The 16,821-nt window shown below is 36.4% G+C and overlaps 3 protein-coding genes across 3 annotated transcripts; all 3 read left to right on the top strand.

Moving 5' to 3' along the window:
• Positions 1 to 394: 394 nt before the first annotated feature.
• On the top strand, positions 395 to 5,878 carry LOC140786618 (PTI1-like tyrosine-protein kinase 3). Its single transcript, XM_073135185.1, has 8 exons — positions 395 to 629; positions 1,841 to 1,973; positions 2,522 to 2,775; positions 2,918 to 3,044; positions 3,165 to 3,438; positions 4,629 to 4,761; positions 5,025 to 5,111; positions 5,328 to 5,878. The coding sequence occupies exons 2-8, from the start codon at positions 1,871 to 1,873 to the stop codon at positions 5,466 to 5,468; spliced, it is 1,119 nt and encodes a 372-aa protein (XP_072991286.1). The 5' UTR covers positions 395 to 629; positions 1,841 to 1,870; the 3' UTR covers positions 5,469 to 5,878.
• A 1,196-nt stretch (positions 5,879 to 7,074) lies between these two features.
• On the top strand, positions 7,075 to 9,938 carry LOC140786182 (U11/U12 small nuclear ribonucleoprotein 35 kDa protein). Its single transcript, XM_073134429.1, has 8 exons — positions 7,075 to 7,353; positions 7,449 to 7,546; positions 7,632 to 7,683; positions 8,180 to 8,250; positions 8,909 to 8,999; positions 9,073 to 9,148; positions 9,280 to 9,358; positions 9,438 to 9,938. The coding sequence occupies exons 1-8, from the start codon at positions 7,215 to 7,217 to the stop codon at positions 9,729 to 9,731; spliced, it is 900 nt and encodes a 299-aa protein (XP_072990530.1). The 5' UTR covers positions 7,075 to 7,214; the 3' UTR covers positions 9,732 to 9,938.
• A 237-nt stretch (positions 9,939 to 10,175) lies between these two features.
• LOC140786181 (biotin synthase, mitochondrial) lies at positions 10,176 to 15,934 on the top strand. The gene is made up of 6 exons (XM_073134428.1): positions 10,176 to 10,463; positions 11,789 to 11,968; positions 13,495 to 13,601; positions 14,182 to 14,387; positions 14,812 to 14,951; positions 15,361 to 15,934. The coding sequence occupies exons 1-6, from the start codon at positions 10,275 to 10,277 to the stop codon at positions 15,655 to 15,657; spliced, it is 1,119 nt and encodes a 372-aa protein (XP_072990529.1). The 5' UTR covers positions 10,176 to 10,274; the 3' UTR covers positions 15,658 to 15,934.
• The last annotated feature ends 887 nt before the right edge of the window (positions 15,935 to 16,821 follow it).

Genomic DNA, 16,821 nt, shown 5'->3' with positions numbered 1-16,821 from the left:
ACTGTAACCTACTACCAAATTAAGTGAAGCCCCTAAAATATTTTTTCAATTTAGGCACTTAGAGAACCAAAAAAAAAAAACCAACTGTTTTATATTAGTGTTATCACTAATTTGAATTAGGGCCGTCAAAATAATTAAGCCAGAGGCCCAAAGCCGAGCTTTGTCTTCAAAATAAGCTCGAAAATAAAGTAGGCTGAATAAGAGTCGAAATAATTATAACACTTATATACAAACAATGAGTAATATTTCCTATAATTCTATTACATTAAGCTCAATGCTGGATTACACCCCTAATTCGAATTTATGGCACAAGAATGTGGGGGACTTTAAGAAGAAGAAAAAAAAAAAACTTGTATTCTATTATGTATAAGTTAAGAGCAGGAGCTGGAAAAAAGGAGCAAAGCAAATAAAATATAATAAAAAGAGTAAGTTGGAAGGCAGCGCTTTAATGCGAAGCTCCGCTGTCGCCCGAAGCGAAATGATTCGGATTTAGCCACCGCCTTCTTCTTCTTCTTCTTCTTCTTTTTTCTTCTTTCTTCTTCTCCCCAATCATTTGATTCCTTCTCTCGCTCTCTCTCTTTCTCTTTCTCTCTCTTTGCAAGAAACCCTATCGCTGAACCCGAGAGAAGGTAAATTTCCGTACCACGTTTTCACTTTCGGATGGATTTGTTGCGGTTGGATAGGTCCGATCGAGGAATTCCGATGTGTGAGGGGGGGCAGAATTGGGGGTTTTCCGGGGGTGGGGAATCTGTGTTGGGTTCGGATTTTTCTTGGGATTTGCGTTGCTTTTGGTTGGATTTGATGCTTGCTGGTTCTTTTCTTTGAGTGGGGGCTTTTGGTTGGTATAATTCGAGGTAGGATTTTATTGTTACCTGTCTGAGTTCTCTGTAATGTTGTCGAGGGTGGGTACAATATCGCTGGGAGCTGGTGAGTGAGCTCTACTTTTGTCAGGGGTTCATAACTTTGGGATTATTCTGTCGCTGTCACCTGATGGTGGTTAGCTCTTCGCAAGTATTGTTATTTAGCTAAACATTTGTATTTCGTCCATTTTCGTGTAGTTCGCCGAGTTGCTCCCATATTATATGGATAAGTGTGATAAATGTAGACGATTGCGGTCATTTAAATATCCTTTAATCTTAACGCACGCCATTTGAAGGGGAAAAATTGATTCTTTTTCCCTTCTAACTACCTGTTTTAAGGGATAAAAGATAATTGAAAGTGATAGTGCTATGAGTATTGACAGGGAATAGTGTCAATTAATATCAGAGGTGATTTTGTTTACTAAAGTACAGATTATTGTGTTTATGTTGGGTACTTAAGATCATGTCACGTGCTTAGCATGGAGTAGCTGAGATGTCTATTGAGATTCCTACTTGGCATTCGTTTCTATCATACCTCAACCTGTTCGGTTGTCATTATAACAATTTTCTTTTCTTTTACTTTTTTATTACATTGTGTATGAATGTCATCCGCAATAACATAATTCGGTCTGATGTATATTGATGTGATGTGGCTTTATGGGCTTACAGAAATTGAAAAGCAAAAAATGATTGGGAATTCGAAGGAAGCAAATTGTTAAACAAAAGTAGTTCAAGGAAGATTAACGTACTTCTCCTGATTTTGTAGCTTATATGTTTATAAGGTACATAGTCAAGTGATGCCAAACATGACCTTGTATATTTTTGTGTTAACTGATTCATATTCTTTTTCTGTTCTCTGGTGATTGTTTTAATGAGACTTCCATAGTTAACTTGATCTCTTGTTCATTGCGCATGTTATATATGCAAATTGTAATGCAGAAATGTCGAGTAATTATTGATGGGCTTCTTTTGATTTGAAGGTACATAGACTGCAAAGAAGTGTAAATCAGATGAGTATGATGCGCCGCTGGCTTTGCTGTAATTGTAATGTGGATGAGTCTTACCATGAACATGAGAATGAATATCTCAAAAGCCCATCCAATCACTTAGATGGTATGTGTTTATTTGCATTCCTAGATAGTGTCTTCAAGTTTTTGCTGTTGTTACAATTAGTAATTAAATGCTTTAGATAATGATACTTCAGATCCAAATGGTAGTGTGTTCTCCTAGGTTTTTGGGTAGGGTATTTTGAAAGGTTTGACTCTATTTGGTTGATAAGAACCTCAAAGTATCTTAAGTATTTTTTTTTTCAAGAACTATCATTTTGGTCAGCACTTATTTTTATGACTGATATTTGTTTTTGAGGATTTCTTGTTCGGTACACATGTTTAATTGTCTTTATTTTCTTTACCTCTTCAGTATTAAATTTCTTACTCGTAGCAATGTTTCTTGGTTCCCTGACCATTTCTCATTAGAATATTACATGGTTAACTTGCGAATGCTTATCCTTTTGCCTGTATGATCTTATTATGCAATGTTTTCTCTTGTCAGGTTGTCAGATCTATTCTTTTTTCTCTTCCTACAAAGATGTCCTTTTTTGCTTTCCCTTGTTTGCTTTGTGTTCGATGTTTTGTTAAAGTTCTTCTTTGTCTATTTTACAGGATTTCAAAAAGGTTCAAAACTTTCTACTGGTGCCAAACATGAACCCCAGAAGGCACCTCCTCCCATTGAAGTGCCTGCATTATTGTTGGAAGAATTGAAGGAGAAGACTGACAATTTTGGTTCGAAGGCTCTGGTTGGTGAAGGGTCATATGGAAGAGTATATTATGCTATTCTAAACAATGGGAAACAAGTGGCAGTTAAAAAACTTGATGTCTCATCCGAGCCTGACTCAAACAATGAAGTTTTGACCCAGGTCTGTTTGCTTAAAATATGCCGGAATTTACTTTCCTGCATTTTGTTTTCATATTCCTGCTTACTAGTCAATATATGTCAATTTAGCTTTATCAGTCATCTCTGTTATTGCTCTTTGAGTGACCTATTTTTGTTAATGTCAGGTGTCAGTTATATCAAGATTGAAGCATGAAAATGTTGTTGAACTGCTGGGTTATTGTGTGGAAGGAAATCTTCGTTTATTGGCTTATGAATTTGCAACCATGGGTTCTTTGCATGATGTTTTGCATGGTATGACAGAGGGATTACAAGTCCACTTTTCTTTATCAACCTGAACATATATAAATATGTTAGTATCTGTCATATATTTTGCAAGCAGGCATGCTTATCCACTTTTTGGACAACAAACAGGAAGAAAAGGAGTACAAGGTGCACAACCTGGTCCTGCACTTGACTGGATGCAAAGGGTGAGAATTGCTATTGATGCAGCTAAAGGACTAGAGTACCTTCATGAGAAGGTTCAACCTTCTATAATACATCGTGACATCAGATCAAGCAATGTTCTTTTGTTTGAGGGCTTCAAAGCAAAAATTGCAGACTTCAATCTTTCAAATCAGGCTCCAGATATGGCTGCTCGGCTCCATTCGACACGTGTCCTTGGAACCTTTGGTTATCATGCGCCTGAGTAATTACTCAAACATATACTTATGCAGATTCGTATGGCATTATTTCAACAGTTACTGAGTACTCAATTTAGTTATCAATTGTTCTTAGTTCTTACAGATCAATTATGACAGTGTCCTACATTATAGTTACTGTGCCCTAACCAACTTGTAGTTGCTTGGTATTTGTTTATGATACCTTAAATGTTAGATGTTTAGGTTCCATATCGATGTCTTAAATCTGATAGCCAATTAATTTCCAGGTCACGTGCTAGAAAGATGATACAAAGTAAGAATTGGATCCTTATGGGGCTACTGTTATGCAATCTCAAGAGCAAATAGAAATTTTGTATCTCGTAATATTGATGCAAATTGTATACTCATACTCTTTATGTTAATAGAAAACAGCGGACAAAATGCAAACTACTGCTAGTGAATGATCAATGTAAAGAATTACCAATTATCTAAGTTGAATGACCAAGTCATATGAATATTAACCTTTCTAATAGGCCCAACATGCACATCTGCATTTCGCCTGATGATTTGCACAAGACTGCTTTAACTGTGGCGCGAGCGAGTCTCGTCTTTGTATTCTGTACATCTCTTTGTTTGTTTATATTTAAGAGTTAGGTATTTCTATACTTAATGTTTTATGCCCCCAAAAATTTCTGACCTCTAGTCCTGTATGATATCTAATGCGTCTGCACTCTGTTTTTTTTCTTCATCTGAAATTCTAATTTTCTTTCAGTTGTACTTTGAAAACTCGATTCAAAGATGCTAAAGCACTAAAATTCGAACCCATGTGGTCTGTCAAAGATGAACAATCCTCAAGATTTTCAACCTTGTCTAGGTTTCAATTATAGAGAAAACTTGTCATTTAGTATTCTGGTTGTTGCTTATCTCTTTAGATCTTAATACTCGTTGAGTTTACCTACTTTGTATTTTAAGTTAAAAATTGAAGATAGTGAAAAGACAAAAGAAGTAAAAAACAAGATGTTGAAAAGAAAAGTATCCTTTCCTTAAACTGTTGTAGATTTGTATAATGCGTCACAACCAGAGGTGATCACCACATGCTTGCATACTTGCTTTAATAAAGAGAACCATATGCTTGCATACTTGCTTAATAAAGAGAACCATATGCTTGCTTATTTGCTTAATGCAGAGAACGATCTTTATTTCTTTATAATGGCTTTCTTCTGCTGATGTAATGCAGGTATGCTATGACTGGTCAGTTGACCCAGAAAAGTGATGTGTATAGCTTTGGAGTCGTTCTTTTGGAGCTTCTGACTGGTAGGAAGCCAGTAGACCATACAATGCCTAGAGGACAGCAGAGTTTGGTTACTTGGGTAAGCTTTCACTCCCTCATCAGGGAGAACTTATTATGGCAATCTATTCAATGAAAACGATGAAAGCAACCTAAGTTGAGAGACAAATACAAGGCATGAAATTTGTAACCAAGTTTACCAACTATTCCTTGTATCGATGCACAGGAGTAGATATTGGTCTGACCTGTGTGTCAAAGAGTTTTAAGTTGTAACATCCATAATGCTTGCATAATTTGACCAATTACCTAATCCATCTAATGCTTTGCCTTTTCTTTTACATATAGGCAACTCCAAGATTGAGCGAGGACAAGGTAAAACAATGTGTAGATCCAAGATTGAAGGGAGACTATCCTCCAAAAGGAGTTGCCAAGGTCTCTCTCTCTCTCTCTCTCTCTCTCTCTCTCTCTCTCTCTCTCTCTCTCTCTCTCTCTCTCTCTCTAGCTTTGTCTATAGCATTAGAGATGCGTGCACAACTACCAGTTTGGCATAGAAAATATTGTACTATTATAGACATCTGCCTGCCGCCTGATATGTATGGTGTTCTTGCAATTTAAAGATTGACCATTTGTCTCTTTCTTTTCCTGCAGCTCGCTGCTGTAGCAGCTCTCTGTGTACAATATGAAGCTGAGTTTAGGCCCAATATGAGCATTGTAGTCAAGGCACTCTCTCCCCTTCTTGTAAATAAGCAAGCTCAACCATCTGTTCCTGTCCCTACTCCAGATACCTGAGATCTGTGATTGAACATATAAATCAATATGCCATTTCTGTGCCAGTACATCTGATTCTACAGTTAGGGTCTTCTATTTGGTCTAATATCTTTTCAAATTCCATATCAACAATATGAGTTCACATGCTCTTCCATGTATTTTTCTTGCATGTTCAATATGCTTTAGCTGCTTGGCTTCCTTTTTTTTTTCCCCTTCGTGTGTGTAAGAAGCGACAGTTTGGTCATCAAGAAGATTATTGTGAGCAGGGACTCATGCTGTATATTCGTCGAACTTGCCTTTTCTACTCCATTTCATCTGTCATATATGCTTATGGGGGATGATGTATTGCTAAGGCTTTAATATCTCAGTTGTCCTGTACTTGTAATTGAAACTGCAATGGACTTATGGTTTGATATTTTGTTTCTGACTAATTCCTTTTCCTACTGAGTGATCTATTGGCATTTCTGTGTGGCTCATGGATTCTTTTCTTTCCTGCCTTCGCCTTGTGGATTCAACTATTTGATTACTTGCATTACTTAACTGGCATTTGAAAATCTTATAGTTTGCTCAGTTTGCATTACTTCTGCCTATTTCTCTGTGGTTGGCCTGAGTAAGCTCAAAAGACTGCTTGAAAGATCCTTTCTATAGCCAAAGATTGCTCGGAGTCCAACAAATTGTAATTTTGAAGCTATAGAAAGGAAAAACTAAACTCCGTAACTCATTAATTTTCATCTTTTCCTATCTTTTATCCCATAAGTCCTGTATATATATATATCATATAGTCCTGTATATATCTTTCATATGAAGGAATAGGTTTTTTAGCTGATTTCATCTAGACTTTTAAGTATAGGGATAAGCCCGTTTCTATAGGACTTTCTTATTTAGTTTTAACGACGTAAGACTTTGAAATATTCATTATTATTCGCTAGATTTTTTTGTTAAAAAATTTACGTAATAAATTTGATGTCTTGTTAGATTCATTTTAATTTTATTTTAGAACAAGAATAAGAGGAAAATTTAAGTTAAACGTCACCAAAAGCAAGAGATATTAAATAGTTCTTTTTTCTTTTTGAACACTCTAAGATTAATATTTTCGTTAACATCTCAAAGAATAGAAATGTTAAATAATTTGTTTTTATCATTCAAGAGTTGGAAGGGTTTTTTTTTTATCATTCAAAAGTGTAAAGATTAGATATGAGTTAAATAAAGTGCCAACATTTCATACAAAAATACCTATGTCTTATTAAATTTTAACTTATAAATAAAGGCGTTCAATCTAAATTTTAAATAGTTGTGTTATAAGCCATTACTCTGAAATATTGTGTTGTCAAGCTATTTCTTTAATTCAATATACAGATGAGTTATTAAACTAAATAAAATTGAGCCGCCAAATCGAGATAAGATACTAGCACTCAAATAATTTATTAATGATAAATTTGCTTAAAGGTGAATTTAAAATTGATCATCTTCTTAACTTCTTAAAATTGGATTGTAAAAGTATTAAATAGTTGAGATGGTTACTTTTTATAGAAAAACTAGATAAAAAGTTTATGTGAAAATTTACTATTTAGAGTAGCAACTTATTATTATTATTATTATTATTATTATTATTATTATTATTATTATTATTATTATTATTATTTTGGGTTCATCGTTTTCTCTGCTCCTGGAACAACTCGAGGATTCCGAAGTTACTGCCTTTTATGCTCTACTCGACCAATCTTGGCTGTTCATAGCGAGAGAGGTGCGGAAGTCGGGGCCAAGGGGATGACCTCGAACAACGTCAACGCCGTCTTCTACGCCGACTCCTACCACCCGATCCAAACCGGCAGCATCGACGGCACCGACGTCCTCCCCCACGACAACGCCGTCTACCGCGCCCTTCTCTGCTCTTCGGCCGGCCTCTGTACACAAATCCCACTTCTTTGTTCTTGGTCTTCTTTTCTTTCGCTGCTCTCCTCCTAGTCTGTGGTAATTATTCAAGAATTGGATGCTTATCAGATGACCCATTTGGCGATCCCAAAGTTATCGGTGATCCGTACTGTACTCTATTTGTGGGACATCTCTCTTGGCAAACCGAGGAGGAGACCCTTAGAAAGGTATGATTTTGGCACGTGGGCTGTTCGACGAATTGCTTGTTTGGGTGATTTAGGTTTGTTCTCGTGTGAATTGGTGATTGTCTAGGTGATGAGCAAGTACGGGAGGGTGAAGAATTTGCGGTTGGTGAGAGATATTGGTAAGTTAATTTTGCTTCTGGATTTTGTTTGTGGAAAGATTGTTTTGTAATATGCGGAGATTTGCATGTTTGTAACTGTTGCATTTTGTTTTGTTTGTGCTTGAGTGATAATATTTCACAATATTATGCAAAGCAGCTAAAAAATATTAGCCTACTAATTTTGTTGCCTTTAGGAATACCCTTTGTTTTCACAAATGACCCTATTCTCATTTCATAGTGTCTGTTTCAATATTTTGATGATATATCTTCCAGGCCTTGAGCTTTGTAATAATGTTTTGTATTTTCAGATTTGATATCTTCTGTTATGGAGAAGCGCCTGTAAAGAAAAAATGCTTGTAAAATAATGTCCCACAAAGTATGCAGGAAGTCATCCTACATCATTTATTATCATGATAATATTTTTGTTTTCTTGATGTGATTATCTATACATGCGTATCAGCATATGAGCTCCAACATTTCTGCTTCACTTATTAGATGTTTTGCTTACTATTTGCAGTTACTGGTGCCTCACGTGGTTATGCTTTTGTTGAATATGAATCTGAAAGAGAGATGCGTCGTGCTTATGAGGTTTCACTTCTATCCTATATTTCTTGGGATTTTTTCTGAGGTTATTATATCCATCATGTGCCAAAAGCTTCCAAGTATATATTTTAATGTTTTTGATCCTTTATTACTCATATTGTTATCTAAAATAACTTGGTTCTGCTATCTTGCAAGTATTTTCCTTAACTTTTTCAAGGGGTAGACTGTTAAACGACAACCTATTCACAAGATGAATCAGGCTGAAGTTGGTGCTCCTTAAGTTTGGGTTCTATAAGAATTGGATCTTAGTTGTTTGATCTTATTCCTAGTTTCTCTGAGCATACTGAGTTAGAACTATTCATAAGGCCCTGGAAAGTCACCTGTAATTGGCCACTTTTCTAGCAATTTGCACCTTAAAATTTTTCTAGCAAGTTGATTAGGGAGTTGTGAATAATTGCATGCTATACACATCTGTCACTATCACTTAACAGGAAACAGTAGAGGGGAAAATGGTTTGCAAGTGCAAATGATATAATTGAAATGAGATAGGCAGCGTAGTAACAGGAAGTTTGATGGGGAGGCTCTGAACTCCGAAATGCTTTTATGTTCATTGTGAAACAAACTGAATGATAACTTTTTAAACCTCCAATCATATTACGGCTGCAATGACCATTACTTCTTACCGTTTTCCTCTTGCATGAAGGATGCACACCATTCCTTCATTGATGACAGTGAAGTGATCGTAGATTACTATAGGCAGCAACTGATGCCTGGATGGATACCCCGGAGGTTAGGTGTGTTTCACTACTGGAGCATATGTAAATTCTTAAGTCATATTGAACACTTCTGATACTCTCTATTCAACAGGAGGGGGACTAGGAGGCAAGAAGGAATCTGGTCAGCTTCGATTCGGTGGTCGAGAGAGGCCATTTCGAGCTCCTTTGTATGGATTTATTTCTTTGGTTTAAGCTCTGGCATGTTATCATTACTTTCCGGTCACTGATTTTCTTTGCGGTGGCGGTGTTGCATTTTTCAAACCAAACTTTCACAATATTATGCATTTCATGAAAACAGGCGGCCCATTCCTCATGATGAGTTGAAGAGGCTTGGTATCCAACCACCACCTGAAGGACGATATATGTCGCGCTTTCAAGTATCACCTTCCCTGAATCTGTCAAAGCTACATTTATTTCCTTTTGAGTATCTTTGTTATTCGTCCATGTCAATTACAGGTTCCATCGCCCCCAAGGCAGAGAAGCAGTCGTAGAGATGAAGAAGATTCACTGTCCAGGCAGAGAACTAAGGAAGATGGTTCTTATAAGCAGAGAACTAAAGAAGATGGTTCTTATAAGCGGCGGAGGAGTCCAACTTGCAGCGACAACAGCCTTCATGAGCATCACAGACATCACAGGGAACATCCCTATGACAGAGACAGAGATGAATCACGGCACAAGCACCACAGACACCACACTGATCAGTCTCATCGCCATGAGAAAAGATCAGCTAGTCGAGATTATAGTTCTTAGATGTTGAACTCTCTAGGAGCCCAAATGTCATCATATTGCTTATTAATGTGATCTACCTCTTACTCTCTGCAAAAAAAGAAAAAAGAATGGTGATTTACTTGAGTCAAGAACTACATAGTTTCTGTAATTTAGATTGGTGGTGATAAGGCCTTATTTCTCTAATGATTCAACGAGTTTGATTGCGGCGTTTGACTGCCGGCCACTACAGACATTATTAGTTGCTTGCCCTTTTCTTTGCAGGCCGCCATTTTTTCTTTTAACTTATGTTTTGCAATCTTTCCAAACTTGTAGGATATCATATCTATGATAAAAGAAAAAAAAAGGAAGGATAAAGTTGTATAAATTCGCCTAAACCACCTGTCAGCATTTGCCATGTATCCATCTGCACCAAAGTTCCTAAAGCCAACTCTTCATAGGATCCGCTTTTAGGTGGCTGGGGGTTAGTTGAGAGCCCCTCTCTCTCTCTCTCGGTTTCATCGCCTCCTCATCTCTCCTCTTCTACTCTTCAAATTTCCTCTCCTCAACAAACCCGAGGAGAGAGACATGCTTCTAATCCGATCCCTCCGCTCTCGTCTTAGGCCACCGGCAGCCGCCGCCGGCGCCTACTTCTCCACCTCCGCCGCCGCCGTGGAGGCGGAGAGGACCATCAAGCAAGGCCCCAGGAACGACTGGACCAGAGATGAGGTCAAGGCCATCTATGACTCGCCCGTTCTCGATCTCCTCTTCCACGGGGTAAAGCCTCCCCACTTCTTTTGCGATTTGTTGCTGGGTTGTTGAATCGTTGGCCAAGTTGTTTGCAATATGGCGTAATCCTCTGTTATCGTGTCTTTTGTTTTTGTTCTTAAAAAAGATTTCATTCTTTTCTTAAGTTCTAGGACTCTTGCTAATTGCTTTCCATCTGTCATAACTAATGGAGCCTAATTCTATGTGGATAACTGGTTGTTGGACCTCTTAATGATCTAGTCAAACCAAATTGTGTTCCTAATGGATTTTAAGGTCCTTAAACACTACATTGACCTAATTGAATGTCTCACTAGACCCCTAAATGCGGCTAGAGACCAACATGTACGATTTTTCTTCCGTAGTAAAGTTGTATTACATTATCACATGCGTAGATTTCAAGGAGCCACCTATACTTCATTGATTACATTACTGGTCTATGTATTGATTTCTCACATCAGATCATCTCTTTTATGATTAAGATCCGACTATATCTTTAAGTGTGAATTTGGCAGTATAAACGAAGAGTTTTGAAGATTGGCCAGAAAATTAGGAAACCAGTTAGAAATAGTTTTGTGGAGATGGAGACCAAGCGAAGAATTGGGATATCATTGTTGTCATCTTCAGTTTACTGGATTGAAGGATAGACAAAAATGTTGACATCTAGACTAGAATATGTTGGCTTAAAGAGATAGTCACCCGTAAACCAGTTTGAAACTTCAAATTAGTTGTGGAGATGGAGATCAATTGAAGGCTTAACAATCTCATCATTGTCATCTTCAGTTTGATGCCTTGAAGAATAGTGGCATGCCTTACTGGACAAAATGCTGGACTAGGATATGTTCGCTGAAAGAGAACACTCCTAAACCAGTTAGAATAGTTCTGGTTGTGATGGAGACCAAATGAAGGCTTGGTCACTTGTCAACTTCAGTTTACACTTATGCAATATTTTGGCTGAAAGAGAAACCCACTATATAATGCATGCTACACTAATGTGAGGTGATCAAGGAGTTTAGGAGAAACTACTCCCGTTATAGTGATCATCATTTTGTTGAATGCATCTTAATTCTTTTGTTGATTTCTCTTGAAATATACTATATTGGAATTTGCATGTGTTTAGATGTCAGTAGTCATTCCTGGAATACACAGAAAACATTTAAATCATACAAGACAGAGTAATAATTTTGAATAAACCTCTCCTATCATATATTATTTTGCTTTATGGATTATCTGCTGAATTTGCTGTTAATCAATTTACATATGTTTATAAAGGAAAAGTAACTGATGATTTCAATTGGCCCTTTATCAAAATATGAAAAATGCATGGATTGGTTTAGGCTCAAGTCCACAGGAATGTTCATAAATTCCGGGAAGTGCAGCAGTGCACGCTTCTTTCAATAAAGACTGGTGGATGTAGTGAAGATTGTTCATACTGTCCACAGTCCTCGAGGTATCACACTGGATTGAAAGCCCAAAAGATGATGAATAAGGATGCTGTCTTGGAAGCAGCAAAAAAGGTACAGCTTATTTAACATGTAGAAGCTTCTTTCATTAAATTGGTTGTTAATGATATATTTCTGTTATAAAGTATAAACATGAGCAAACTTTGGGAAAGAGCCTATAGGTGTGGCGTGACAATTGTTTAGTAGCCAATAATTTCAGGTGCTAGGTCAGTGCAGGAAAAGAAAGATATAGTTTCTAAATTACAAAGGCTTATTGCGACATTCTCTTTTATTAGTATATCACACTCTATGCTTTTACTAAAATTCAAACGTATATAAGTTGGGTTAACAAAAATTGGTAACTAGCTTTATTCTTCTAATATTTCACTTACTGCTAACTAAGTAGTAACCAAGGAATTGACTTGACCTATCTCTTGAGAATCAAAGATGATCGGATATAATGATAACAAGTTTACAGACTCTACCTGTAGATGACCTTTCTTAGACTCTTCATTCTACAATTAATTTTTTTTGGGTTAAATATATTTTACATCTCTACTTATGCCCAAAATCACTTTATTATTATACCCCCATATATTTCAAAAAGTCTCAAACCAGTCCATATACTTATGGCTAAAGTGAAACTGTTAATTTTTCTGTCAAAATTAATGGAGCGTGTCCAAATGACCTAAATGCCCTGCCTTATTTATTAAGCAAAATAGATGAGTTTTTTATTTGATCTTTTTAACTCATATTTGTCTTGTTCCTAAATGTGATTTGACTATTAAACTTCATAAAAGTATAGGTTTAATAAAACTTACTATATAGTTGGCGCAATCTAGAAAATAAGAGAAGAAAAAATATATTGGTATTCCTTAAAGAGAGATAAATATTTATATAAGAGGGAAATGATATTTTTGTCCATAAAAATTTAAAATGGATGGAATTTAGCCCACTATTCAATTATTTTAAATTTTTTGGGTGCTCTTCGCTAATTTGTAAAGAAAAACTAACGGTTTCACTTTTGTCGTAAGTAAGTATAGGGATTAGTTTGAAACTTTTTAAAATTCAGAGTAGTATAATGATTTTGGGTATAAGTATAGGAGTAAAACATATTTAACCCCTTTTTTTTCTATGATTGACAACTTATCTAGCTACATAATGCACCATTCTCCTTTATCTATGCTTGGGCAAATATATTGAAGTAAGATTGCGTAGGCAAAATTGATCTTCTTTCCTTTGTTATAATTCAAATGATGCTAATTTTGTAGTATTTGGCTGTCCTTTAAGCTTTAAGTGTTTGTGCAAAAGAAGCCTTACTGGAATATTAAAGTTCATATTCCCCTTCAAGACTTTTTTAAATTGTAACCGGTCATTATCTTTTATGTGAGCAGTTCAAATTTGTTATAATTCTTTCAATATGAGAAGATTTTAACTTGGACTTTCTAAAGTCACATTTTCTTTCTTCAATATAACTAAATTCCATGAATGAATATCTCATACTACACCACTGATTATAGAGCTTCTTTGGAACATTTTCGTAGAAGTATACTACTTATTATAATTTTGGTTTTGAAACTTATTAATTTGTTACCTTACAGGCCAAAGAGGCTGGCAGCACCCGTTTTTGCATGGGAGCTGCATGGAGAGACACAGTCGGCAGGAAAACTAACTTCAGTCAGATCCTTGAATATGTCAAGGAAATAAGGTGATAGAGACAGGATGAAACTACTTATATAAGCAGCCACTAGGGATTTGCGTAGCTAAAAGTTTACTCTGAAAAACAAACGCAATCTATCAGAAGATGCATATTTCATTTGCTAAGCCCCTGATGCATTGGTTCTTTCATTTGTCATTGGCACATTGCTTATTTGTCATTCATTTTATCTTTTTATGGATATAGACTCACTTGATATTTTCTATAACCCGGTTGAGTGTTGCGCGTTAAGTTCCACATATACAAATGTCAAACATGATGCTCACCTTCATTGATAATCCCAGGAAGGTGCTTAAGCACATTTTGTCACATATCTGCAAGAAGGTTTTCATGTTTCACCAATCATTAAAGTGATTTCACTTAGCTTAGCTCTCTTACACAAGAAAGTACCAAGCATACATTTATTCCAGCCTCAACAGATTGTCTGTAAAGGATATGAATTATGGTTGATGCTGACTGACAGCCTAAGCTCTCTCTTGGATCAACACTATCAACAAGTGTCTAGCAACTGAAATGGATATCTGTCACACCTGCTTGCTTGATATTAATATGAAGCTTGCCTTATTTGCAGGGGCATGGGCATGGAGGTTTGTTGCACTTTAGGCATGTTAGAGAAGCAGCAAGCGGAGGAACTTAAGAAGGCGGGGCTTACAGCATATAACCATAATCTGGACACATCGAGAGAATATTATCCCAACATAATTAGCACCAGATCATATGACGAGAGACTGGAAACACTTCAACATGTCCGGGAGGCAGGAATAAACGTCTGTTCTGGTAATTCAGCTCTGGCTCTTGAAGCCATTGGTTAGTCCATTGAAGCATAGAAATGTTCTTTTGACATTATTAACATCTTTCTTCCACTGAAGCGATTAATAGTGGCATAGCAATATTATTTTGACATAATTAACATCTTTCTTACTAACACAATAATTTTTATATATGATGTCATTGTAGTTCCATGACCTAATGCTTTTATGAAGTAGCATGTATGATACATACCACCATGAATGCATCAATTTACATTGGTTTTTCATGGTCGACTTATCAAACATAATGAAGAAAAGCCCTGTTAGGAGGATGCTGGAACATAGTTAATAAAAGCCTTGTTAGGTGGATGCTGTTAGATATGTAGTGGATGCGTTAAGTCTTTATCTTGCCGTTTAACTGTGTAAGCTAATGCCAATTTTCGGATCTATAGGAGGAATTATTGGTCTTGGAGAAGCAGAGGAGGACCGTGTAGGGTTGTTGCATACACTTGCCACCCTCCCTACACACCCTGAGAGCGTGCCTATTAACGCATTGGTTGCCGTCAAAGGCACACCTCTTCAGGACCAGAAGGTGATAGATTAATTAATGTTTTCTTCTGTAAGTTTAGATACTGTTGGCTTATGGTAATAGCATATTAGGACCATAATTGATATCATATGCTATATCAAATCAATAGGGAGATCTCTCTCGTTATTACATGTAGTTTTATACTTTATTACAAATTTACAATGCCTTAAAGATTTGATGTATATATTTCAATGGGTAATATCATGTTATCAGAAAGCCTCTTTTACCTCTACACAGTCTGTTGGTTTTATATCCTTGCCCTTTACCAGTAGTCCATTGCCTTCTTGAGCAAAGGTGCAAGTTTTCAATACTTCTCTACGGGTCCATGATTTCAAACAAACTAATAGGTTATTTTTTTAACCTTTGGCTTAGTCTCTGATATATTCCATTACTGACAATTTTTCTATGTCAGCCTGTTGAGATATGGGAGATGATTCGGATGATTGCTACTGCTCGAATTGTGATGCCAAAGGCAATGGTGAGACTATCCGCAGGTCGTGTGCGATTCTCCATGCCTGAACAAGCACTTTGTTTTCTTGCCGGCGCCAATTCCATCTTCACCGGCGAGAAGCTATTGACGACACCAAACAATGACTTTGACGTTGACCAAATGATGTTCAAGATCCTCGGTTTGACCCCAAAAGCTCCTAGTTTTACCAATGAGGTAGATACGGAAACAGAGAGATGTGAACAAGCCATCTCCATGTAGGCTGAATCCACGGTTCCGCCAAGTTGGCTGTTGTGTCAAAATTTGAATTATCGCGGCCTCTTGAACCTTAATTTCAACAGGACGATAATGTCATTAGCTCAGTAATATTACTTCTTTGCAGGTCCTCTCTTGATTAGTGAGAAGCTTGCAAGTTTCTTTTGTTTGTAGAAGTGCAGTGTGCGGCATTGTCGGTCATATTGTTCTAGGATCGAATTGTATTTCAGAGATGTATATGGAAACATAGATGGTAATCGTGATAAACCCAGTGATCGATCCAGAGAGGTTTTGATTCTTTTGAAGGGTATATATGAAAATAGGCTAAATTACACCTAGATTCCTGAATTATGAGTCACTAACATTTATATCTTGTGAACAAAAAAGAAAATGAAAAAAAAAAGAAAAATGACAAAACCTCCTCATTATTTAAATATATTTAAATTATTTTTTTCTAGTAGTCTTCTGCTCTTTTTCTTCTGAAATTGACATGTGAATGATACAATTTTCATTTGTATTGGAATTGTCCTTATTTTTCTACCTAAATTGAGAACAAAACCGAATTGGTAGTCTGGGAGGAAATCCTAGAAGGGCCACGCAGACCGAGGAGGGAAAAGGACCCGAGAGTGTGAGGTCTAAGTGCAATTTAGTCATAAAATTATGCAACTTTTTTTCTTTTTTAATTATTCAGAAGTTCGAAGACTACATATTGCCTCCATAAATAGCTAATCTTTTTTAGATATAAGAGCCTAAGCTTAATCTAGATTTTAAGTTATGTGTGTTGTCGAATAATTATTTCGAATCAAAGACTGTCAAGATTTATTCAAGCCGTCATATTGTCTGAGTCATTAATAAAGTCAAGCCATTGAGTTAAATCATTAAAATATTAAATACTTTTTTATAATATTATTTAAGAATATAACTAATTTGATATAAAATCATCATGTCATGTGAAAACAGCCTAAGTAGACATGACCGGATTGGATTCTGATATATCCATCTGAATAACGTATGGATTAGACCGGACGATTAATAATCTGATATATTTCCCTCAGTGCATTCCATCTACTCGATACAGGAGAGACAAAATGACAAACATCTGTTTCTAAAATCAAACATGGGTGGAAATTTCACCTCCTCCTAAAACTTTCTCCCTTCTCTGTTCTCATT

This window comes from Typha latifolia, chromosome 4 (genome assembly GCF_019914945.1).
Source record: "Typha latifolia isolate L0001 chromosome 4, TyphaL0001v2, whole genome shotgun sequence".
NCBI lineage: Eukaryota > Viridiplantae > Streptophyta > Magnoliopsida > Poales > Typhaceae > Typha > Typha latifolia.
Note: the sequence above shows the minus strand (reverse complement) of the source record. Positions and strands in the feature narration are given on the sequence as shown.

Bases quoted from the DNA above. Each gene is read 5' to 3' on its own strand.
- LOC140786181 (XM_073134428.1), top strand. From the start codon at position 10,275: ATGCTTCTAATCCGATCCCTCCGCTCTCGTCTTAGGCCACCGGCAGCC. The intron at 10,464-11,788 runs GTAAAGCCTCCC...GGATTGGTTTAG, and splicing joins TCGATCTCCTCTTCCACGGG to GCTCAAGTCCACAGGAATGT. The intron at 14,952-15,360 runs GTGATAGATTAA...TTTCTATGTCAG, and splicing joins CACCTCTTCAGGACCAGAAG to CCTGTTGAGATATGGGAGAT.
- LOC140786618 (XM_073135185.1), top strand. From the start codon at position 1,871: ATGAGTATGATGCGCCGCTGGCTTTGCTGTAATTGTAATGTGGATGAG. The intron at 3,439-4,628 runs GTAATTACTCAA...GATGTAATGCAG, and splicing joins TTTGGTTATCATGCGCCTGA to GTATGCTATGACTGGTCAGT. The intron at 4,762-5,024 runs GTAAGCTTTCAC...TTTTACATATAG, and splicing joins AGCAGAGTTTGGTTACTTGG to GCAACTCCAAGATTGAGCGA.
- LOC140786182 (XM_073134429.1), top strand. From the start codon at position 7,215: ATGACCTCGAACAACGTCAACGCCGTCTTCTACGCCGACTCCTACCAC. The intron at 7,354-7,448 runs GTACACAAATCC...GATGCTTATCAG, and splicing joins CTGCTCTTCGGCCGGCCTCT to ATGACCCATTTGGCGATCCC. The intron at 7,684-8,179 runs GTAAGTTAATTT...TACTATTTGCAG, and splicing joins GCGGTTGGTGAGAGATATTG to TTACTGGTGCCTCACGTGGT.